This window comes from Callithrix jacchus, chromosome 17 (genome assembly GCF_049354715.1).
Source record: "Callithrix jacchus isolate 240 chromosome 17, calJac240_pri, whole genome shotgun sequence".
Lineage (NCBI taxonomy): Eukaryota > Metazoa > Chordata > Mammalia > Primates > Cebidae > Callithrix > Callithrix jacchus.
The window spans coordinates 53,528,823-53,554,047 of NC_133518.1; the positions used below are offsets into that span (position 1 = coordinate 53,528,823).

A 25,225-nucleotide genomic window follows, 5' to 3' on the forward strand; every position below is an offset into this window, starting at 1 on the left:
TGATTGTTCTTGTCATACATGTATCGTGTTAGGTCCTCCAATTAACTGTCTTTGCAACACTCAACCACTGGACTCTATTTTATCAGCCTTGAGCAATTCATCAGTACAAAGTTAACCCCTTTTCTTATGCCCTCAAGCTCATCCTCTTTGTCAAATTTCTCCATTAATCATCTACTCTATTATTTCTTACAGTTTCAATCTCCTCTTTTCTCCCTGGCTTTCTCCTCCGATTATAAACATGCCAGTCTCTTCTGTCATTAAAAACAAATCAACATCCCACATCGACCTTTCCTAGACTTTGCCAGGATGAGGAGTTAATGTCTTCCTCTTCCCTTTAAAGGCCTAGTTTTTCCAAAGAGGAGTTTACAGCCCTTTATCCATTTTCTCCGCACTCATTTCTAGGTCCTTTGCAATCTGTCTCCCTTTCTCTCCTCTCACCTGCTACACTTATGAAATTGCTTTAGAATGTCTTAGACACCAGATACGATGGCTTCTCCACTCCTACCCTCCTTAACTTTTCTGTACCAGTTGGTATTCTCCATTTCCCCTTCTTGAACTCTTCTCAGAATCCAGTGTGCTTTTCTGTTCATTTTCCTTTCTTCCTAATAATTCATTGTCTTATTTTTTCTTGTACTTCTTACTAACAGGCATCATCAAGAGTTAGTTTTAACCCAAATGACTCTGAAATTTACATCTCCAACCAGACCTAAACCCTTTCCTCTATCCCCCAAGTGATGTTCTTTACTCTTAAACCCATTTCTCCTAATGAGTTTTCTACATCTGTGATGGGTTACCACTCAGGCATGAAGCCCCCAAGTCATCTAGCATACTCCTCTCTGCCTCAGTCCCCTATTAGAAGAGTTCTATGGAATCATCACCAGTTAAGTCTCACCCTGTTAATCACCTAATCACTATTGGAGACTTTAAGCGTGTACCAACTGTTCTCCTAGCTTTCAATCTCTCAGGCTTCATAATATTTATTTTTGGAGACAGAGTCTTGCCTGTCACCCAGGCTGGAGTGCAATGGCATGATTTCACCGCAACCACCACCTCCTCGCTTCAAGCAATTCTCCCTGCCTCTGCCTCCTGAGTAGTTGGGATTACAGGCATGTGCCACCACACCCAGCTAATCTTTGTATTTTTAGTAGAGACACGGTTTCACCATTTTGGCCAGGCTGGTCTGGAACTCCTGACCTCAAGTGGGGAGGTCAGGAGTTCAGCCTCCCAAAGTGCTAGGATTACAAGCATAAGCCACCACACCCGGCCAGGCTTCGTAATATTTCTTCACTGAGTTGCCTATTTGAAATCTTCCAGAAGTCTGGCTGTGTTCATCCACTCCATTCAAAAATTTTAGATAACACTGTACTGGCTACTGAATAAAGTCACCACAGACTTGCATCACAACATGATCGTTTTTCATGCCTGGATACCTCCTCTCTCTCAGGATTTTCCAACCTTGTGCCTCCCTTCACATGATTTCTTCTCATTACAGTCCCCCATATTCCCTTCTCTGCTTGCCAAAATTTTTATCTTCTAAGCCCTACTCAGTTTGTATTTTTTATGATGCCTCTTTTCCCATCCCAGAAATGATTCTAATAATGCTATTTAAACCTCCATTTTAGCCCCTTATCTCTATTTTATGTCACAGATTATTGTTATGGAAATATTCTAGATTATTTGGGGTTGGTTTCATGTCATATATGTATCATGCCACTTACAAATTCATTTATTCAATATTTACTAAGCACTTATTACATGCCAGGCACTGTTCTAAGCACAGAGGGTACATCAATGAGAAAAATGAAGATCTCATTCCTGGAGCTGATTCTTCAGCCCAACTGAATGCTCAGTACAGGGCCTTGGTCTTAAAAGGTGCATACCAAAGGTTTGTATGAATGGGGGAAAGAAAGAAAGATAGAAAAAACAAAGAGGGAGGGAGGAAATTAAGAGAGGTTGGAAAAGAGAAAGGAAAGCCTGCCCCAGAATGTCCCTTGGTCCCTGAGATCCCTCAGCTCCAACTGGGTGTATCCCTCCCTTCTGAAATTACGCTGAGCTGGAATTCCTGATCTCATCCAGGTCCACACCCATGTCCTTAGAGGTTGCTGGCTCTCTAAGAATCAAGCCAGCGTTTAGGGGCAAGGAGATGTGTTGTCGTCTGTGTTGAAAGGGCTCTGGCTAATACAACCAGACACAAGTCTCTTGAGCAGAAAACCTCAACTTTGGTGAGTATAAAGAATGTGACCTACTTTATTTCCTTGGCTTCCCAAACGGCCTTGATTCCCTGTTTCTCCTCCGGGTCCTGGGGGTCCCTGAAACAAAAAAAAGGGAATTGCAAATGTAACAAAACATAAAGCAACTTTCCCTCAAACCCTTTGTGTCTCTTATAAGAGGAAAATGAACCACAGAAGGGAGAAGAGTTGTGGCTCTATCAATTCTTGCTCTGGAAAAAAGTATTGCCACCATCAAATAAATACTAGTAAATACAAGAAAATTAAGAAAGTGATTCATGCCAGATGTTGTCTAAAGAATTGTGCTCCCTTGTGAGTTTTCTCTTCCAAAGTGATTTCGGGTTCTGTTTTTCTCTAGGAACAGATGTTGCTAAAATGCCTAACACTTAAAGAAGCCATTCCAAATGACATTTGCCTTGAACTATAATCCTACTGGTCCTTTGGTAGAATACATTTTTTGGAAGACAAAATGAGCTTTATTGGAAAAGAATATGATATGTATATTAGAAAGCCCTTGGGAGGCCGAGGCGGGTGGATCATGAGGTCAAGAGATCGAGACCATCCTGGTCAACATGGTGAAACCCCGTCTCTACTAAAAATACAAAAAAATTAGCTGGGCATGGTGGCGCGTCCCTGTAATCCCAGCTACTCAGGAGGCTGAGGCAGGAGAATTTCTTGAACCCAGGAGGCAGAGGTTGCGGTGAGCCGAGATCGCGCCATTGTACTCCAGCCTGGGTAACAAGAGCGAAACTCCATCTCAAAAAACAAAAAACAAACAAAAAAACACAAGAAAGCCCAAGAAACTTTACTAAAAACAGTGTTCATAAGATATGTTCAGGTAGTATAAGAGAAATATTCTGAAATAATTTTCTCTTTCCTAGTGATAAGTTAGAAAAGTAAATGTAAATAAATTCCCACTTACCAAAAGAAGAAAAAACTGTAAAATGCTTAGGATAAATTTAACAAGAAAGACGCAAAACCTAAATAAAAAAAAGCCTTAAGATCTTATTGAAAAACACAGCAAAACTTAAACAGATAAAGGTAACACATGTAATCCCAGCACTTTGGGAGGCCGAGGTGGGTGGATCACGAGGTCAACAGATCGAGACCATCCTGGTCAACATGGTGAAACCCCGTCTCTACTAAAAATACAAAAAAAAAATTAGCTGGGCACGGTGGCGCGTGCCTGTAATCCCAGCTACTCGGGAGGCTGAGGCAGGAGAATCGCCTGAACCCAGGAGGCGGAGGTTGCGGTGAGCCGAGATCGCGCCATTGCACTCCAGCCTGGGTAACAAGAGTGAAACTCCGTCTCAAAAAAAAAAAAAAAAAAAAGGTAACACATATCTATTTGAAAAGCTATTAGACATAATGGAAGTCCTTTCAACGTTCTAGAAAGCGTATTTCATTGGAACAGCTTAAGAGTGAACATTTTGAAATACCAGTTCAGAGATGACACAAGTACCTTTCTCTGGGATTAACATTTGGAATCAGATTTCTCCTTTGGGATATCCAAACATGGTAAGAGAAATCTCTTTTGATAAAACTGTTTACTGACATTTGTAAAGAATCCCAATCCCAGTGAACCGAAATTATTTTCACAACATTTGTCCATGGTTGTTGTAATGTAAACATAAATAAACCAACCTCTGTGTAATGAGCATGATCCTTGCAAATTTATTTTGTTCAGAACAAAAATATCGTGACATTAACATTTTCATCTTTAAAAAATTTTTTAAAGCAATATGTTGGACATAAAAAATTTTCTAATAGGAAGGATTGTTGAACAATAAATTGGTTACTAACAAAGAGAATAATCGTTCCATAATACCCTATCTCTCCCCCTTCATCTTTAAAGAAAATTCTCAATACTGCCACCCTCCATGAATATCTCTCAACCCATTCCCTTCTTTCACTTCCAGCACTACACAGAGCTAACTCTTCTGACTTTTGTGTTCAGTGCAGTTGATTTTTTTGCCCTGACCTTTTTGAGTTTGATCATGCGTTCTTTGAAGCTTTTCCTGTAATACCAAGTTACCATGGTCCTCCCGGTCCCTCTCCAGCCTCCTCTCATTAACCTTTGAAGACTCCCCTTATTCTATTTCCCTCCTAAATTCTGTGTGCCCCAGGGCTCCATCTTCTGACCTCATTTTTCTCACTTTACCCCCTCTCCTTGAGTGGCACGCCTATGAATTTGCACATCACTTCTACACAAAGACTCCTAAATACATGCTCTCCAGTCCCAACCACTCAACTGAACACCAGAGTCATATATTAAAAGGCTGGGTAACATAGCAAGACCCTATGCCACAAAACAAACAATCACAAAAAAACACAAGAACTAGCCAGGCATGGCAGGACACACCCAGAGTGCCAACTACTTGGGAGGCTGAGGCAGGAGGATCACTTGACTCCAGAAGTTCAGTGCTACAGTGAGTATAATTGTGTCACTGCACTCCAGCCTGGATGATAGAGTAGATTCTGTCTCTCTAAATAAATAAATAATAAAATAAAATGCTCATGGGACATCCCATAGAAATGGATTCTCAAAATAATCATCTTTACCCTAAATCATGCTTCCAGTTTCATATTCTTTTCATCAAGGAATGGTATTACCCTTTACTACCATTGAGACTCATGCCAGAAATCTGAGAAACATCCTGGACCCTCCCACTATGTCACTTCTCAAAACCTCTCAGCTACAAGGTCCACAGAATCTGTCTATTTTCTGTACCCCTCCCCCTTCCATTCCCATTACTTGCCTTCTGGCCCATCTTGCATTCTGCCTAAATTTCTGGCTCTCCTAACTGTAGCCAGGTCTTTCTCTAATCCATTCTCCACCCTTTTTAGAAAGAGATTAAAAATGTCAGGCTGATGTTACTGCTTTGTCTGAAATTCTGAGAATCTTTCAGAATAAAGTTTAAGGTCTGTTTAATATGCAAAATCCCTGGAAATGTTGGTATTGCTGCCTCTGGAGCCTTGTTTTCTGTGACTGCTTCCATTGCTTTCTGTTCAGGCACATCGAAGCAAGTGGTTCATCTAAGGTTTGTCTTTTGTAAAGACAAAGACAGAAATTCTACTCTGGACTCCAAATTGTATTAACAACTCCAATCTTTCTTGATATTGTACAAGCCACTAGTGATTCATTCAGTAAGAACACAAACGTATTTAAAAAATAATTATAGCTTCAACTGAAATTTGTATTTTAGTGTCTAATTTTCCATTTTTTTTTCAGGCATTGATTAAATTAGATTAGGACCTTAATGTAAACCAAAGGAGATCAAATGCTCAGCTTCTCTAAAAGTTAGATATGAGGGAATGAAGGAAGGTATAGAAGAATACGCCATTCCTTTCAAAGCTCTTTCTTCCTTTTCATTGTGCCGTGGACTGTATTCTTTTGTATCACAGTCATATACTTGGCTGGATTAGCACACACGTCTTTTCTAAATGTATATCCTAAGAAAAACATCAAATCCTGCAATTAAAAAACACTCATGTTATTCCACTCCAGTGACTGGTCCTTGGCTACTGTTAAACGATATGAAACCTTTGGCAGGAAATTTATAGAACCAGTCAAGAATAACGCTCTCTTGTGTATCTAATTGTGTTTGTCTCTGTGGCTTTCTTTTGGACACAACAACTTTGAGGCTCCATTCATCCATGTCCTGAACATAAAAAAATTGTACACATCTTTGAAACAGCATTTTCACTGTATTGACAAAGGGATTTCAAAAAAAGCAAGCAAAGAAAGAAAAACCATGTTTTCCAGCCAGAAAAATGGAAGAGGTAGACTAGTAAGAAGTGGTACCTTTTGACTCACTCTCACAATGCCAGGAGGCTGAATGATTTATGGCCATGATCAATCTTGCCAAAGCAAGATTAAAGGGTACTCATTCACAGACGTGTTCTGCACAGCCATGTGGATGCAACTTTGGATTCTAGAACAAGAGAAATTCCGAGACTTTCGGATTTCCACTCACTCACATACCCATATTTTATATAAACAGATGAGATAATCACATGATATGTTTTTCTTGGCATTTCCTTTTTTAGCAAATTTCAATTTGTGTTACCAGCAAGCTTTTATTGATTCAAGGATATGAATCCAAAATAGTTATTTTCATCAAGTTATTTCTACCATGACATTTTAAAGTTTTAATGTTTCTTGAAGAAGCACTTTCATCAAAATTGAAAACAAATATCTTCACAAGCAATAATTAACATGCTTTAAAACAGTGTCATGACAGTATCAGATCATTGAGGCAGAAAATTAAGATATTCAGAACCTGAACTAAACACTTGACTTAAAGACATATACAGAACTCTTCACCGCAAAACAACAGAATATTCATTTTGCTCATCACCACATAGCATATACCACAAAGTTGACCACACAATCAAATATAAAACAGTCCTCAAGAAATTCAAAAAAACCAAAATTATACCAACCACACTCTTGGACCACACTGAAATAAAAATAAAAATCAGGGACATGGATGAAGCTGGGAACCATCATTCTCAGCAAACTGACACAAGAACAGAAAACCAAACACCACATGTTCTCACTCATAAGTGGGTGTTGAACAATGAGAACACATGGACACAGGGAGGGGAACATCACATACCAAGGCCCGTTGGGGGATGGGGGAGGGGAGCTAGGGGAGGAATAGCAGGGGGTGAGGGGATTGGGGAGGGATAGTATTAAGAGAAATACCTAATGTAGATGATGGGGTGATGGATGCAGCAAACCAATATGGCACATGTACACCTATGTAACAAACCTATATGTTCTACACATGTACCCCAGAACTTAAAGTATAATAAAAATAAAAAATAAAAATCAATGTTAAGAAAATCACCCAAAACCATACAATTACATGGAAATTAAACAACCTGCTCCTGAATGACTTTTGGGTAAATAATGAAATTAAGGCAGGCATCAAGAAATTCCCTGAAACTAATAAGAACAAAGATACAACATAACAGAATCTCTGAGACACAGATAAGGCAGTGTTAAGAGGGAAGTTTATAGCAATAAATGCCCACATCAGAAAAGTTAGAAAGATCTCAAATTAACAACCTGTCATCACAACTAGAGGAACTAGAGAACCAAGAGCAAACCAACCCCAAAACTAACAGAAGACAAGAAATAACCAAAATCAGAGCTGAACTGAAGGAAATTGAGATACAAAAAACCATACAGAAGACCAACAAATCAAGGAATTTGTTCTTTGCCAAAAATAAGATGCACTAGTTAGCTAGAGTAATACAAAAAGAGAGAGAAGATCCAAATAAACACAATGAGAAATGAAAAGGGGGCGTTACCGCTGACCCGACAGAAATACAGAAAAAGAAAAGCCCTCGGAGATTACGAAGAATATCTCTATGCACACAAACTAGAAGATCTAGAAGAAAGAGATAAATTCCTGGACACAAACAACCTCCCAAGGATGAACCACAAAGAAACTGAATTCCCAAACAGACCAATAACAAGCTCCAACATGGACTCAACAATAAAAAGTCTACCAACTAAAAAACAGCCAGGACCAGATAGATTCAAAGCCAAATTCTATCAGATGTATAAAGAAATTTGATGCCATTCCTACTGAAACATTCCTAAAAATCAAGGTGGAGGGACTTCTCCCTAACTCATTCTATGAAGCCAGCATCATCCTGATACTAAAACCTGGCACAGACACAATGGAAAAAGAAAACTTTGGGCTGATATTCTTGTTGAACATAAATGTAAGAATCATCAACAAAATGCTAGCAAACCAAATCCAGTAACATATCAAAAAGCTGATTCACCACAATCACGTAGGCCTTATCTCTGGGATGCAAGATTGGTTCAACATATACAAATCAATAAATGCGATTCATCATGCAAATAGAACTAAAAACAAAACTACATGATTATCTGAATAAACGGAGAAAAGGCTTTTGATACAATTCAATATCCCTTCATGTTAAAAACCCTCAACAAACTAGGGATTGAGGGAATGTACTTTGAAATAATAAGAGCTATCTATAACCCACAGCTAACATCGTACTGAGTGGTCAAAAGCTGGAAGTGTTCCCCTTGAAAACTAGAACAATACAGGGATGCCCTCAATCAGCACTCCCATTCAACATAGTACTGGAAGTCCTGGCCAGAGCAACCAGGCAAGAGAAAGAAACATAAGGCATCCAAATATGAAGAGAGGAAGTCAAACTGTTCTGTTTTCAGATGACAAGATTTTGTATCTAAAAAAACCAATAGTCTCTGCCCAAAAGCTCCTTGATCTGATAAACAACTTTAGCAAAGTTTCAGTACACAAAATTGATATAGAAAAATCTGTAGCATTTCTATACACCAATAACATACAAGACGAGAGCCAAATCAGGAATGCAATCCCATTCACAATTGCCACAAAAAAGTAAAAGTAAAAATACCTAGGAATACAGCTAACCAAGAAGGTGGAGGATCTCTAAAATGAGAATTACAAAATACTGCTCAAAGAAAGCAGAGATGACACAAATGGGAAAACATTCCGTGTGCATGGACAGGAACAATCAATGCTTTTAAAATGCCCCAGGCAGTTTACAGATTGAATGCTCCTCTCAACCTACCAATGACATTCTTCACAGAAATAGAGACACGACTTTAAAATTCATACAGATCCAAAAAAGAGTGTGAATAGCCAAGACAATCCTAAGCAAAAAGAACAAAACTGGAGGTATCACCTTATGTGACTTCAAACTGTATTATAAGGCTACACTAACCAAAACAGCATGGTACTGGCATAAAAGCAAACTCTGGAACAATTGAACAGAATAGAGAGCCCAGAAATAGAGCCACACACCTACAACCATCTGATCTTTGACACAGCCAAGAAAAACAAGCAATGAGGAAAAGACTCCTTATTCAATAAATGGTACTGGGAGAACTGTCTAGCCAGACAGTTCTGGGGAAGATCAATGGGGAAGATTGAAACTGGACCCCTTCTCCTTAGACCATATACAAAAATAAACTCATGATGGATTAAAGACTTAAATATAAAATCTAGAAGTATAAAAACCCTGGATGATAACCCAGGAAATACCATTCTGGACACAGGATCTGGCAAAGATTTCATGACAAAGATGACAAAAGCGATTGCAACACCAACAAAAATTGACAGATGAGACCCAACTAAGCTAAAGAGCTTCTGCACAGCAAAAGAAATTACCAAAAGAGTAAGCAGATAACATATAGAATGGGAGAAAATATTTGCAAACTATATATCCAATTCTAATATCTAGAACCTTAAGGAACTTAGTCTAGTTTATAAGCCAAAAATAACCAACCGCATTAAAAAGTGTGCAAAGGAAATGAACAATTTTCAAAAGAAGACATACACATGGCCAGCAGGCATATGAAAAAATGCTCAATCCCACTCCATACAACCCTCCCCTCTGTGCTGCCCCCATGCCTCTAACCTACCTCCCACCTCACGGATATAGACCTCACCAGAGGGGCCTCATTCTCCTTTTTTAATACAGCAGCATCCCCTACCTCCAGGCTGTCAACCCTTTCTTGTGTTGAACTACAGGTCAGAGAAGCCCTGCCGTCCTCCCATGAAACCCATGGAGAGATGCACCACAAACACTTATCTTTTATGTAGTATCAAACAGTCTTGTATTAAAAAATGCTCAGTATCTCCAATCATTAAAGAAATGCAAATCAAAACCACAGTGACACCCAGTCAGAATGGCTATTATTAAAAACTCAGAAAATAACAGATGCTAGTGAGGTTATAGAGAAAAGAGAACACTTACACACTCCTAGTGGGACTGTACATTAGTTCAGCCATCATGGAAAGCAGTGTGGTGATACCACAAAGAAGTTGAAACAGAAACACCATTCAACCCAGCAACCCCATTATTGGGTATAGACCCGAAAGAATATTAGTCATTCTGCCATAAAACATATGCATGTGTATGTTCATCGCAGCACTATTCACAAACGCAGACATGAAATCAACCCAAATGCCCAACAACAGAACGGAAAAAGAAAATGTGGTAAATATACACTATGGAATACCACATAGCCATAAAAAAGAATGAGATCATGTCCTTTGCAGCAATATAGATGAAGCTGGAGGCCATTATCCTAAGAAAATAACACAGGAATAGAAAAACAAATACATGTTTTCACTTGTAAGTGGGAGCTAAACAACAAGAGCACATGGACACAACGAAGGAAACAACAGGCACTGGGGCCTTCGTGAAAGCAAAGGATGGGAGGAAGAAAAGGATCAGAAAAAAAAATACCTATTTGGTACTATGCTTGTTATCTGGGTGGCAAAATATGTACACCAAACCCCTGTGACGTGCAGCTTACCTACATAACAAACATGCACGTGTACCCCTGGACCTAAAATAAAAGTTATAACTAGAAATAGTGTAATGAGATACAAGTATATGCAAATAGCCTCTTAAATTTTCTTAAACTTTCTATTGATAAACACAACCACTTACATATTTGAGTACTGCCTGGTTCAACTAATATACACAAGTAATGGATTCCTTTTCCCTAGTGTTAGTGGAGAACAATTCCCAACTGTGTCTCATTCATTCATTTACTGTTGGATTCATTATTCAGATATGTATGAAGCTCTACTGTGTACCAGGTACTGGTGTTCTGAACTCTAGGGATAGAGTGTAAATAAGACAAAGTCCTATCCTTTACGGAGCTTGCAATCTAGAAGAGAGACAGGCAAAGAGCTAAACAAATAATATACACTACGACAGCAGGTAGCTGAGGGCCAGGACATGTACGGCCTATTAAAAATGTGGTTTGGACCAGCAGCATCAGCAGCGTCTGGGAGCTCCTTAGAGGTGCGGAATCTCAGGCCTTGCCCTAGACCTGCTGACTCAGAATGCACACTTTAACAAGTTTTCTAGTAACAGTCCCCTCTAGGGGATTCTTCTGCACTGTGAAGCTGGAGCAGTGCTAATGCAGAGCAGTCATTCCCAACCCTAGGTCTGTATTAGGATCTCCTAGGGAGAAGTTAAAATTACCACCACTCTGGCCTCATTGCCAGAAATTCTGATTTAGGTGTCCTGGGGAGGGTCTACGTGGTGCAATGTTTTATAATTCCCCCAGGAGATAATCATATGTAGCCAGTTTGAGGACTTAATTAAAGTAGGCTGTATTCTGAGGGTGAGGGGGTAGGGATGAGAAACCCCAAGACGACTGCGATCAGGGGAGTGACGTGACCAGATTTACAAAGCTGAGCAGCTGAGGCAAAGAGGGCTAGATTTTATGCCTCTGTGTCTGACAGTGAGAGCCTGCTCTGCAAGATGGGGACCGTGATGTGATATGGCCACCACATTGAGCTGAAGTCACACCTAATAAACATTCCTGGTTCACAGGTGGTAAATAACTCCATCTGCAGGGAGGAAACCACAAAGACATCCATTTCAAGCCAAGATTGAAGTCAGATGCAACCGTCGTTCTCATTACATACCTGGGGACCTTTACTTCCCACGCCTCCTTTTTCTCCTTTCACACCAGCCTCTCCTCTTGAGCCCTGAGTACATAGAATCGAGCATTATATTCAATTGAATATCTAAAGTAGAAATACTAAGTCAGTAATATGGACAGAAATTGGAAAAGAGCTCCAATCATGCCTTTTGCTTCCATCCTGGCCTGTGGAGCTCATTCTCATTTGTGCAGGAATATGAATGTCCAATCTGAAATTGAGGTAGTTGAGGATTTGCAGTCAAACTGACTGGGGCTTGGATGAAATACTGAATGGTTGAGCTTTTCCATATTGCTTTCTACATTCCCCTGCATTTCTTCCATTAAAAAGAAAAATATTCTTTACAAATACAAATCTGGAACCAGAACATTTAAATAAGTTTTCTATTCAATAACCACAGTGAAGACCGGTCATAAACAAGTTATGGCATGTAGGAAGATGAAATCTGACTATTGCTGCTTTTGGAATATTATACTGCCAATAAGCTGTGGCTTCCACATATTATGCAGAGAAACCTTCCTGCTGTGTTTGGTTTTTGCTTCTCCTTTCAAATTTTGTTGTTAAAAAAATGTAAGTTTCTATAAAATGGAAGAAGGGATGCTGTAGTGTTACTTGCTTAGCATGAAGTAAAGCTAGTCAATCTACTGAAATGCTTCCCCACAACCCCAGTGGCAACTATTTCTCACTTGAAGGCAAAAAGGAAGCGAGCTTTCTTCAGCTGGAAAGCAACAACAAAGTCAAGTCATCAAGCGAGGAAGAGATAAAGGTCCAAGGGGAAGACTGTTCACTGCTCTGAATCTCGGCAAAATGTGAACAAACTTTCCCTTCTGAGGTTTAAGGACATTTTGCCCAACTTCCATGCAACAAGCTGCCAACATATAATAGTTACTTTATGTGGATTAAAACTTTGAAAAATAGCAGAGCCAGTGATTGTTCCTCAAGCTTTCAAAACTAAGTTTGGAGAGGAAAAAAAAATTCTAACTTTTTTGTGGTCTGACCTTTCTTTCATCTCAGTGAAAGACTGAGGACCTCCTTTCCCTTATCATAATATTTTAGCGAATTTTGCCCTCTTTGGCCCCTCATGTGACCCCTCATGCGACCCCTCATGGGATCAGTCAAGGAGCCAAGTATGGCTCGTTCCTTGCAAAGGAAAAACTGCAGGAGGGAGCTCCCTGGAGAAGTGAGCTGGCAAAGGCAGGCTGAGCGTTGCACTGCACATCACCCCACTGATGTCTCCAGCTGTCTTTCGAGCAATTCTTTCCTAAGAGTAAAGCCAATTTTTCTACATCGTGAGCACCCAGATATGTAACACTGCACTATTACTGTGCTAACCTAACCACAAATCCCAGATTTGTGGCTCAACATTTTCCTTGGCTCAAGTTCTCTCTGGAATATCCTACTTACTCTGATCCCAAGACACAATGACCACTGCCTAGCCTGCCCATTCACTTTTCACTTCTTGACTGGGAAGAAGCTTAAAGCAGACCAAGTGCTGCCTGAATCCGAACTGTGTTGCTTGTTTACTTTTTTACCATGAAAACTTTAAACATCTGTAATTCTTCAAGGGGAGTTTCTATCAAGTTCTCAGATTTTTCTATTCCCAGATTCTTCTTTATGTTCTCACACACTGATTGGTCTTGATATATACCTGAGGGCCCTTAAGTCCCAGGGAGCCTTCAAGTCCATCTGGTCCTGGGATCCCTGTTCTTCCCTGTGGTGAGAAAGTATCAATCTGTTAACACTGTTCCCTGAGAATTTTGTCTCCCTTACCTGCAAGCTTATAAATATTTTTTCAGTCACAATGTCAGTGCATAATCTTTGCAAAAAAAAAAAAAGTGAAAAATAAATGCAAATACAAAGAAAATTAAAAACTATAATCTCATCAAGCAGAGATAACCACGGCTAGTATACTGGTATATTTCCTTTCCATCTTTATATATATGCATGCATGCATGCACACATGCACCCCCCACACCTTTTCCATAAAATTTGCATTATATCTAACTTAGCTAGGTGGCTTTAAAAACACTCAAAATTTAGTCCATATTTTCTTCAAATATCATCAGACATCTTACACCATCATATTAATATTTATATTCAAATCAATTACATATCTAGGGAATAAAAGTTGGGTATTCTTTTCATATTGTTCTTGAATTCTGTCACAGATGAGAGTTACAAAGAGTAAAGAATTCAAAAAGTTTATAATTTAGGCAACTATTAGGATACCCTGAGTTTATGTTTCAGTTGTTATATTGTTGGATGTGATTAAATGTCACTTATGGACACCTTTTCCTAGAAATCAGAAAAAATAATTTTAATGCCTTCTGTCTCCAATTTCATTTCATTTACATTATGACATTTTTCTGGGTAGGTTCTCTTTTTTGCTGAAGTTTAACCTTGAAATGTGCTGTAGTCTGAATGCATGCATTCCTTTAAAATTCATATATGTTGAAACTTAATCCTCTAAGCAATAGTATCAAGAGGTGGGGCCTTTAGGAGGTGATTAGGTCATGAGGGCTCACCCTCTTGAATGAGATTTTTGCCTTTATAAAGAGGCTTAAGGTAGCTGTCAGCCCCTTCTGCCAAGTGTTGATGCAGCAAGAAGGCACCATTTCTGGAGTGAACAGCAAGCCCCCACTAGATACTGAATCTGCTCATGTCTTCATCTTGGACTTCCCAGCCTCTAGAACTATAAGAAATAAAATTCTGTTGTTTATAAATTACCAGGTTAAGGTATTTTGTTACAGAAGCAGAAACAGACAAAGAAAAAGTATGTGGGAGGGAGGGATAATGTCTGGATGGTAAGCTCTCTTTGTCTAAATGCGTCTATTTTACATTACTCATAGTTTGGCTAGGTATAAAATTCTAAGTTAATTATTTTTCAACAGTACCTTCAGGATATTACTCTGTTATTTTCTGGCATGTATTATTGCTGAACAGAAGTTGCTGCAATCTACTTTGTCATTCTTTTCATGAGTAAAGCTATCCTTTCTCTCTGGTAGTTTTTAAGATGCTTTTTATCTTTAACATTCTGGAGTCTCACTATGTTGCCACTGAGAGTTGATTATTTATCCTCATGATGTTTCTAATCTGAGGATGTATGTTTTATAAAATTGTAAGTCACAACCACTCTTTCATAAATATTGTAGGTTCATGAAACACATATAATGTATCACTAACATTTGCAATGAGAATGGAATATGGTTTTTGATTTAACCAACTTTTGAACAAAATACTCAGAATATCCAATTTGTATAAAAGTTTTATTGTATTCTTTTGGTTTATATGGGGTTTTATGTAATTGTAAGTAAGATTCCAAAGTTAAATGAAAATGTAAAATAATAATCATCTACTAAGTTATTCAAGTTTGTACTTAAAATCCAAGCAAAGTTAAATTTAACAATACTTGTGCTAAGTACATCTCTGGCCATTAGTTTTTTGTGGTTTTTGACTAAAGTGCCCACATCATTGTAAACTATGAACTCTTAAAATCCTAACCTAAGATTTTTCCTACATTCCATTTCGTAACCAATATCATCAAAAAGGGAAGTTTAGAGACTTTACAGGGACTTTATTCCAGCTCCTTAATTGGATGCAATATTTGTCATTTGGAGTTAAGGGGAAAAATCATTGTACCTGTGGGCCTGTAGGTCCCCTTCTGCCATTAGCTGCCTAAAATAGAAAAAGGTGGATATCATTAATTCAGAAGAAAATGCTTTTTTATATTTGATTTAAAATCATAATGGACACCTTATGCCACCAATATACGTAATAATTCCCACATAGTGCTTACAACATTCAATTTTCCACTGTACCATGAAACATAATATTGCTAAATCTAAATTTCTATCCTAGGGCAATTGAATATTTATCTCCTTGAAATAACTGACAATGGAAATAATAGACAATTGAAATCTACAGATACTTATGAGAACAGACTGTGGTCAATAATTTCTTCTCTACTAAACTTTTACTAGAGCTGTTCACGAGCTGCAAATTCACTTATTTGAATTTTATTTCTTTTATTTTTCCTTAAGCACCATACCAAGGAAGCCAGGAACCAGGGGTAAACTAGCCAAAAGGCAGGAGGCCAGAGGAAAAACTGGGATAACTGACTCTATGTACTTTATAATAGATTAAGTTCAGATATAAAGATGGCCAAACTAATCTTATTTTTAAAAACCCAAATAATATGCTTACCTCAGAAAAATAAAATTATCTCAAGCATTCAAAAGTTACTCAATCCAATATATTAATAAAATATCCAATCAAAATGATGTTACATAATCAAGTGGGTTTTCCTACCACTGTCATTTGAAAGTGTAGGGTCTAGAGATATTCTAGATCAGTATTTCATTTCATAGACCTGGAAATCAAGAGACAATGACATTTTGTTGTCTAACTTAGGATCATTCAGTAATGTTATAGTAAAAGTAAAACCCAAGATTTGCAAAATTCAATAAGATCAGACTACATTGTCTTGATTGAAATTTGAAATATTCTCTGAGAAGCCAGTATTTCAAACTTTAAATTCTGCTTATCATATTTCAGTCAAATCTATTTGGTATGGTTTGGCTATGCCCTCACACAAATGTCATCTTGAATTGTAGCTCCCATAATTCCCATGTTTTGAGAGGGACCCAGTGGGAGATAACAGGATCATGGGGGTGGTTTCCCTCATACTGTTCTCATGGTAGTGAATAAGTCTCATGAGCACAATTTTATAAGGGGTTTCTCCTTTCACTTGGCTCTCATTCCCTCTTGCCTGCCTCCATGTAAGACATGCCTTTCACCTTTTACCATGACTGTGGGGCCTCCCCAGCCATATGGAACTGTGAGTCCATTAAATCTCTTTTTCTTTATAAATTACCCAGTCTCAGGTATGTCTTTCTCAGCAGTATGAAAATGGACAAATGCACTATTGTCATATAAGAAACAGACTGTATTTTGGGGAAATTATTAGAGTTTTTTGTTTTGTCTTGTTTTTTTTTTTTTTTTTTTTTTTTTTTTACACAAAACTGATGGGTCATCTTGAGAGGAAACCCTAAATCCTCTTATCAGAGGGAGGAAAATAAGCTGTTTCCATTCCTTTAGCACATGAGTTTTTCTGTTCTGATTCAATTCACTGTTCTTTTATTCAGAAAACTATCAGTAGATATTTTCATCTGAAAAATATCTACTACCCACAGAGCATACTAGATGGGAAACATGGGAGCATAAAGATCACACACACACAATACTGACCTCAGGGAACCCTCACTTTTTGGGTTTGGGAGGAGGAGATAAATATTACAAATATTTACAAGGCAGAGTATGGCAAATGCCATAAGAAACAGGAAAGATAGAAATATAGGTTTTAAAGAAAACAATCATATTCAGTTGGTCAAATCAGGAAAATCTTCCTGGAAGTAGAGATTTTTGAGAAGGATGTTTCAGAGGTTGGGTAGGAGTCCTACAGACAGAGGATGTATCAAGTCTTTCCAGCAGAGGTACAGCCTAAGCAATGAAGTACAGGCAGAAAAATAGGAAGCATATTTGGTTGTAGTAACAAGGTCATCTGTGTCAAAATTGTGAGAAGAAAGGGAAGTAGCAGGGTTACTAGGCTGAAGGGTTTCTACAATATTTAGCAGAAGTCACTGGGGTTTTTGGAGCTGGAAAAGTATATGGTCAACCCCCAGCTTTAGGTGGATACATCTGGTTTTGTTAAGAGGAACTGAATGGAACTCTGTATTTAGGCAAAATAAAGAGCTTCCAGTACGTGTAAGGGAAATGGAACAGACCTCCATGTTCAAAAATCTCTCTCTGGCTTGCTGTCACAATGTTTCAATCACATCAATAAGCATTATTTCCCTCCTGTCTTTAAGGTTTGATTTAGAAAGGGCTGGCTGAAAAAGAATTACTGTAACACATGCTTCTTCAGTTCCCGTTCCCTTCCAGGAGCTGGGCTGGGTGGTGGTGAACAAAACCTGACACCTGGTCCTAGTTAGGAGTTTTTAAGCTTAATGGATGAGAAAGGCTTTAATCCACCATTCACACAATGAAAACATCTCCAGAAGTAATCGCACAGCACCTTTGTTAAATTCTTACTTGGGATTTAAGCTCCAAATGAAAGTCTTGGGAGAGATACATTGGGTTGTTGTGAGAAAGAGAAAAAAGGAAATATGAAAGATGATTTTGCAATTTTTCCTAAAATTTTCAAGTGTTTCTACGAGAAAGATGAAATCCCAAAATATTTTAATGGTTTACTCAAGGACTGCAGATGTCTGATAACACATCTGGACAACCTGGCTTATCTTTAAATAGACTGTGAATGAGCACATCAGGTAAGACAATCTCCCCAAAGGGAGCTGAGAGAAGATGGCCCAGAAGAGAGTACTCAGTCCTTCCTTCCCCTACCAGCCTGACTTTCTGGTTTTTTACAGGGCCCAATTTCCTGGATATAGAACCATCAAGACTAATTTGGGAAGAAGAATTATCAGAAAAAGAACAGGACATTCTGAATGGTAAAACATCAAATTAATACCGAGTTTGAATGGCAAGCATTCACAATAACAAACGATTGTCCGACACCACTTCAGGATGCCTCTAAACTAGTGCCAAGAGGCAGGAAAAGGGTAAATCATAACTAACAGCCCTCTGGACTAGCTAGGAATAAAAACTATGCATTAATGTAAGGTTACAGTTGCTTCTCATTATCCTTGGCACAAGAATCTCTTCTAATTCTCAGGTTTGGCTCAGAAAGAGCCAACCCCTCTTTCTTCCTCATCTCCCCCAGAACTACTGCGTTCTAACCCAGATCCTTCCTCCTTGTCCCTCCTTCCTGCCTTTCCCCCCAATTCATTATAGTCTGCTAGCATAGCACTGGTAACAGCGTATTAATTCTACAGGTCTGTCCCCTCTACAAAGTGATTCTCAACAGGAAGAGGAGGCTTTATCACTCTCCCTTTCCCCAGAAAACATTTAGCAATATCTGGAGACATTTTTCATTGTCACAGATCGGGGGTGTTACTGGCAGCTAGTGGGCAGAGGCCAGGGACGATGTTAACATCATCATAACATGATGATGCATAATATGCATCTTCTACAATGCACAAGACAGCTCCTACAGCGGAGAGTTGTTTAACCCAAATGCCAGTAGTGCTGAGGCTGAGAAACGACACTCTATAACATGGTTCTAAGTTCCTTGACAGGAAAGACTGTCTAAGTTTGTAGTTGAGTTTATTTCTAGTATTTAGTAGTGTTGTGGGTGGACTGTAGGTGTTCAAATGAGTAAAGGTCAGATTTGCTGCTTATTTCCCCACAGGCCACTTCTACCACTGGCCATCCTCCAATCACTTACCAGCTCAGCAGATCTTTGTGCACTGAGGAGTCCTCTGTGCTCATTGTAACATTCGTCTTGAAGTTTGCAGTGAACACTAGACTTTTCTACTTTCTTAAAGAATGACTTTACTGTTATAAAAATGATACTTGCTGATTTAAAAATATTTAAATGCAGAGAACATAGAAAAATTTTTAAAATCACCCCAACTCCTCCATTTAGAAGCATCATTAACATCTGTTAATCCTGACTCCTGACATCATCTCACCCATTCTCACAGATAAAATTCTAAATACTGCTATTTTTTATTAAAAAGAGATCATACTCAACTATTGTAAAATTAAATTACATCTAATTTTACTTGAATAGAAGAAAAACAAAAAAGAATAGAAATGTCAGGTGTTAACATATCGTTTTTCTGTTTCCATTGCTCCTCTGCACTGTCAGCTTGCTCTCCTCACTTTCTACTGTCTTGTCAGTGCTTCAACTTTACGAGCAATAATGTTATCTTCACTTGTTTGAGACTCTGAAGAACTATTTGCCAGAATTCAAATTTTTCCTTGAATAATTCCTCTTCTAATGAGCCTGTATCTGTCCTTTGCCCATGTTTTTCTCTCTTGCAGCTTTATGCATAGGTCCTGATTAATCATCTAATAAAGACTATTAATGTTCCTGACCATTCACCGTCTGAATAGGAGCACTTGTTTACTGAAGAAATTATGGGGAAGTGTAGCTGGAACAGGGCTGGAAGCGTTGACATAGATATGTTGCCTCAAACACTTTCTCATCAAATGAATGATTTCTTTCACCTTAGAGCTACATCTTCCTTCTACTACTGATGTTTAAGAGATTCATGGAACTCACACGAAGCCCCTTAAGTCATAGTTTCTCTGTGTTGTGATAGGCACTGCTGCCTCTCTTTGTTTGCAGCCTCCACGGCCTTGGTTGCTAGTTCTACATAATAAAAGTGGAATGTTTTCCAGTTTCTCGTTCATTTTGCCTCCTCTGTTGAATTTTGTCCCTATGTGTATATTTCCTGTTTCTCTCAAAATCTACCATGTCCCTGGATTTTGTTAATTTTAAGAAACCTGCTAGTTTTAAAGAAAACCAATCTCTGCATGAGGTCTCACTTGATGTGTCAGCTTTCTAAAAAAATTTTTTTTTTTGAGACGGAGTTTTGCTCTTGTTACCCAGGCTGGAGTGCAATGGCATGAGCTCGGCTCACCGCTACCTCCGCCTCCTGGGTTCAGGCAATTCTCCTGCCTCAGCCTCCTGAGTAGCTGGGATTACAGGCACGCACTACCATGCCCAGCTAATTTTTTGTATTTTTAGTAGAGACGGGGTTTCACCATGTTGACCAGGATGGTCTTGATCTCTTGACCTCGTGATCCACCTGCCTCGGCCTCCCAAAATGCTGGGATTACAGGCGTGAGCCACCACACCCGGCCAGCTTTCTAAATTCTTATTCATTAAGATTGAGATTTAAAAACAGTTGGATGGTGTTTGTTATTATTTGCAGCTTGAAGCTGTGGTCATTCTTTGTTTCGCGATTTTTAATTTCTTTTATTGTTTTTGGTGAGATGCATTCAAGAGGAATAGTGTGAAAACATCTTTACTCTGCCATTTTAACTGGAAGTCCCACTTTTACTCCTGAATGACGTGGCTGAATCTATAACCCAAATGGGGACCACATTTCATGGGAGTGGTGCGGTTTAAATAATGCATAGCAATATTGCATTAGCCTCTGGAGGCTACGAAACAGTAAAAGTTCATCCTTCCATGTCAGGATTTCCTGGATGATAGTCTTTAAGATGAAAATACTTTCCAGGGGTATGTAAGCTGACTACACCCTCTTAGAAAGTGAAATGAATAGCAAATGCATTTCTTTATATGCATGAAAACTGGATTAGTAAAGCACTTTTCTAGCAATCGAATTCTGCATGTTTTAAATGTAATCTCTTCATTTTCTCTGCCTTGCAAAGAACACTGGTATTCTCCAAGATAAAAATTTTTTTTGATGGAGTATAATAGCTGGTTCTATAAACGTCCGTTCAGAAATGACAATGTTCAATAAATGCAATATACTAAACTAGCTTCTACTTGTGCTTAATTTTAAAACATTTTCTATTCGGGAGGGGGTGGAGGAAATTGAAGGCTGGATAACTACATAAAGAAAGAAAAGAAAACCTTGCAAAATGAGATGAGAAGGCCTAATTCAGACCCTGATGTAGGCATCCAAATGTATTTCATTAAAGTTAACTCTTCTTATTGAATATTTTGATAATTTCTGTGCTTTTCTGCACACAGAAATTTTTTTAAGTACTTAATGAAACAATAACACAATAAAATAAAAATCAAACCAAAACCACACCCCCAACAATGGGTTCCATAAGCAAGTGACCCAATTTCACTCAGATATGCCTATATCAGGACTGGCTTCTTTTCTTTTCCCTTTTTAAAAAAAAATTAAATATTTATTTATATTTTACTTTAAGCTCCTGGATGCAAGTGCGGAATGTGTAGGTTACCTAAGCGCATGTGTGCCATGTGTGCCGCACCTATCAATCCCTCATCTAGGTTTTATGCCCCACATGCATTAGCTATTTGTCCTAATGCTCACCCTCTCTTATCCCTCCACCCGCTAACTGGCCCTGATGTGTGTTGTTCCCTCCCTGTGTCCATGTGTTCTCATTGTTCAACTCCCACTTATGAGTGAGAACATGCAGTGTTTGGTTTTCTGTTCCTGTGCTAGTTTGCTGAGGATAATGGCTTCCAGCTTCATCCATGTCCCTGCAAAGGACATGATCTCATTCCTTTTTATGGCTGCATAGTATTCCACTATGTGACACATAGTGTATATGTGTCACATTTTCTTTATCCTGTCTATCACTGATGGGCATTTAGGGTGGTTCCAGGTCTTTGCTACTGTAAATAGTGCTGCAGTAAACATATGTGTGCATGTGTCTTTAAAGTAGAATGATGATTTGTATTCCTTTTAGGTATATACCCAGTAACAGGATTGCTGGGTCAAATGGTATTTCTGTTTCTAAATCTTGAGGCATCGTCATACTGTCTTCCACAATGGTTGAACTAATTCACACTCCCTCCAACAGTGTAAAAGCGTTTCTATTTCTCCACAGCCTCACCAGCATCTACTGTTTGATTTTTTAATAATTGCCATTCTTATTTTTCTCAACAGTTGTAAAATTTGGCAGAAAAAGAATAGAATTTGGATTTAAACACTATCACAGGCAATCTGAGCCTAGCTAGTAGGCCACACTTTGACCACTTTTCCCCTAGTTAGCTGCTGACTTGGTTCTCTTTGCCCAGCTCTTTCTCCTGACTGGTGATCTCCTCTGCCGTCAACATTTTCCTACCTCAGCTTCTGCAGCTTTCTCGAGTTCTTTGCCAGACCTACTCTGCAAGATGCCCTTACTTAGTTTCCCCAAGGTAGTGAGCTCCAGCAGAACCATGCCACCCACTCCCCACAGTAAGCCATTTTCAATATAAGCCACTAGAGCAGTGGGTCTCCTTTCTAGAAGGGCTCTTACTGTCTTTCTTCTGGAGCCTGGTGTCCCTGGGGGGCCTGGCCAACCTCTTCTTCCCTGTCAAAGGAATAGACAGATGTGTGTTGGTAATTACGCAGCACTGACAGAGTTTCTCTTTAACATCAACTTGTACTCCAGGGAGGACAGATGAGTTCACACACCAATGAGAGAGTTACCTTTCCTTTGGAAAATGGCATGAACTCCATGGTCCTAAGTCACATTTCCATGTGAGTCATGAGGAATTGCAGGGAAAAATGCTGATGACATGGTTTCATCTGTTCATTATTCATCACTACTGTCTAAGTTGTGTTTGGGGTACATGTTTCAGAGTGTTCAGACTATCCCTGCTCTGTTGCCACAGTGTGGATAAAGCATACTATGTGTCAGCTATGGCTACTACTGGTTTGGATTTCTACCTTTGAATTGCTTGATCTGTTTGGCTGCTCAGATCATTACCTAACTGTAAATACAGTCTCACACTACAGAGGTTTGTATGACCACTAGATGATCGCTTGAGATGATCACTAGACATAAAAGTATGGAATAATTTATGAGTCTCCTATGAGACTTACATTTACCACTTACTAATAACGGCAGATAATATTTACTGAAGGTTATATCATTAAATTAAATATCATTAAGTCACCATCATCACCTTCTAAAGTAGGCTATTCACCCTATTTTGCAGATGATAAAATTGGGGTTTACAGAAAGTAGCCCAAGGCTCAGAGTTGGTAAGTGACAGAGCATGAGATAGGACCTAGGCCTGTCTCCAAAGCAAAGTTCTTTCCACTACATCATACTTCTTCCCTATGTACAGTCATCAAGGGAATGTTATTCTAAAAAATCCAGTGACATACATTTTTTTAGATAACCATTTTTAAATACTGAACACAGGTTTTGATGACCACATGGTGACTAGAGATTAATCCCAAGAAACTTTTCTTGATTGTGTGGACCACATCTATCTACCTGATCTTGTTCTTATCATGTATTACTAATATGTCTTTTTAGGGTATGTTACTTCCAGATACTGGAAAGGCCAACAACTCTTTTGCTAGCACAGTTCTATCAGCTAGCCCTGCATTTTAAGTTAGAGTTCCAATGTTTATATTCATGAACGAAGACCTTGAGGATGTGTCTTGGTGAATCAAGTCAACCCAAATTTAGAGGAGGAAGGCAAGAATGTTTCTCAAATCCCAAAGCAGCATACAGGCAGGAGAAAAGATCACTTTGCTCCTAACAGTAGTTTCCTGTACTAAGTATATCCACTTCAGTTCAAATTTTTTTGTTAAGCATTTCATATTCTACCACTAGGAACCTGAGCTTCACAGCTGTTGCATCGACATTTTACAAGCCCACATAATTACTTGTCTTCCACGTTCTCCTTTCAAGCCTGCAGGTCCTTCTATGCTATTATCAACACCAGGAGCTCCCTAAAAAATGGAAAATAAGGAGAAAAATTAGTATGTGTGAACATTTCTCCTTCAAAATATAATTTATGTATAACATTTAACTATTTCTCAAGAAGTTGACAAGTCCAACCCATTTGAAAGCAGAAATAGGTTAAAATTAAAGACGGTTTACAAGTATGTTCTTTTCCTCCCACATTTGACATGATCAGAGAGAGAACAGAGACCTAAAGCGAGTGTGTGGGGAGAAAGAGCTCTCCATAGAAGGCACAGCCAAGGCAAGCAAGGGTGATGTGACCCATGTGCATGGTAACTCTTAACCCTGCTCCCTCTTCTTACTGCCACCCCTTCTCTTAACTTTTCCTCTATTTTCTTGGAGATTAGGCAAAGTTATACTTGATAGCTGGTAGATTTTATTTTCCCATGCCCTTGAGAAAAGACAAACATTTGTAATGGATTCTACCCTGAGAACACAATAAGCACACTGAGTGATGCTGAGGACTCTACCTGAGAAAGAGAAAGGCTCCCTCTTTCTCTTCCTGGTCACCTGGGTGCTCCCAGATGCTACCCCCGAATGTTCACCCCTACTTTTCTGGTTTTCAAAAAATCCTGAAATTTTGCATTTTTCCCAATATTCATGCAAATATTTCCCAGGAACTCACTGAAAACAAGTACACATTGTGGGCTATTATCTTTAGCAGGCCAAACAGAAGTCTTTCTTGCTTGAGTCATACGAACCACAAACAGAACTGTGTCCCCATGATGCTGAGACAATCAACTGGGCCAGTGAATTCAGTCAATGCTCCAACACATTGAGAAAGGACAACAATTATGCAGTCCTGCTGAGTGCCAGCTGTGGGGCTGCTGGGCTCACAGCAGCTCAGATTACCTTCATCAATCAATCAGTAATTTGCGGTCACCAGCAGGGACATAGCATTGTTTCAGATACTCAGTAAGCTTTTTAAACAAAATGGTTTTATACTTACAGAGCTTATAAGTGAATGGGGTGAAAAAGATGGGTTTGGAATTTACTTTATAACACTAATATTACTAAAGTGTAGGTAAAAAATTGCTTCTTTCCTCTACCTACCAAAGCCACATATCATTTTCTGCATCTTCTTTTTCTCCCTTAAGTTTATTTGACTCTTAAATTCTCCAGCAGGGTATACCTAAATTACAATATCAGAAAATTGTATTTTGGTGGGAAAAGCAA

General features: G+C 38.8%; 1 protein-coding gene across 1 annotated transcript in view; it reads right to left on the reverse strand.

Moving 5' to 3' along the window:
* COL6A6 (collagen type VI alpha 6 chain) overlaps positions 1-25,225 on the reverse strand; it is a 154,553-nt gene that overhangs the window by 49,780 nt on the left and 79,548 nt on the right. Inside the window, exons 20-25 of the mRNA XM_002759687.6 lie at positions 23,971-24,036; positions 22,604-22,657; positions 15,371-15,406; positions 13,380-13,442; positions 11,717-11,779; positions 2,247-2,309 (exon numbers count right to left, since the gene is read on the reverse strand). Of these exons, the coding sequence (XP_002759733.5) occupies positions 2,247-2,309; positions 11,717-11,779; positions 13,380-13,442; positions 15,371-15,406; positions 22,604-22,657; positions 23,971-24,036 (345 nt within the window). The remainder of the gene's footprint in view (positions 1-2,246; positions 2,310-11,716; positions 11,780-13,379; positions 13,443-15,370; positions 15,407-22,603; positions 22,658-23,970; positions 24,037-25,225) is intronic.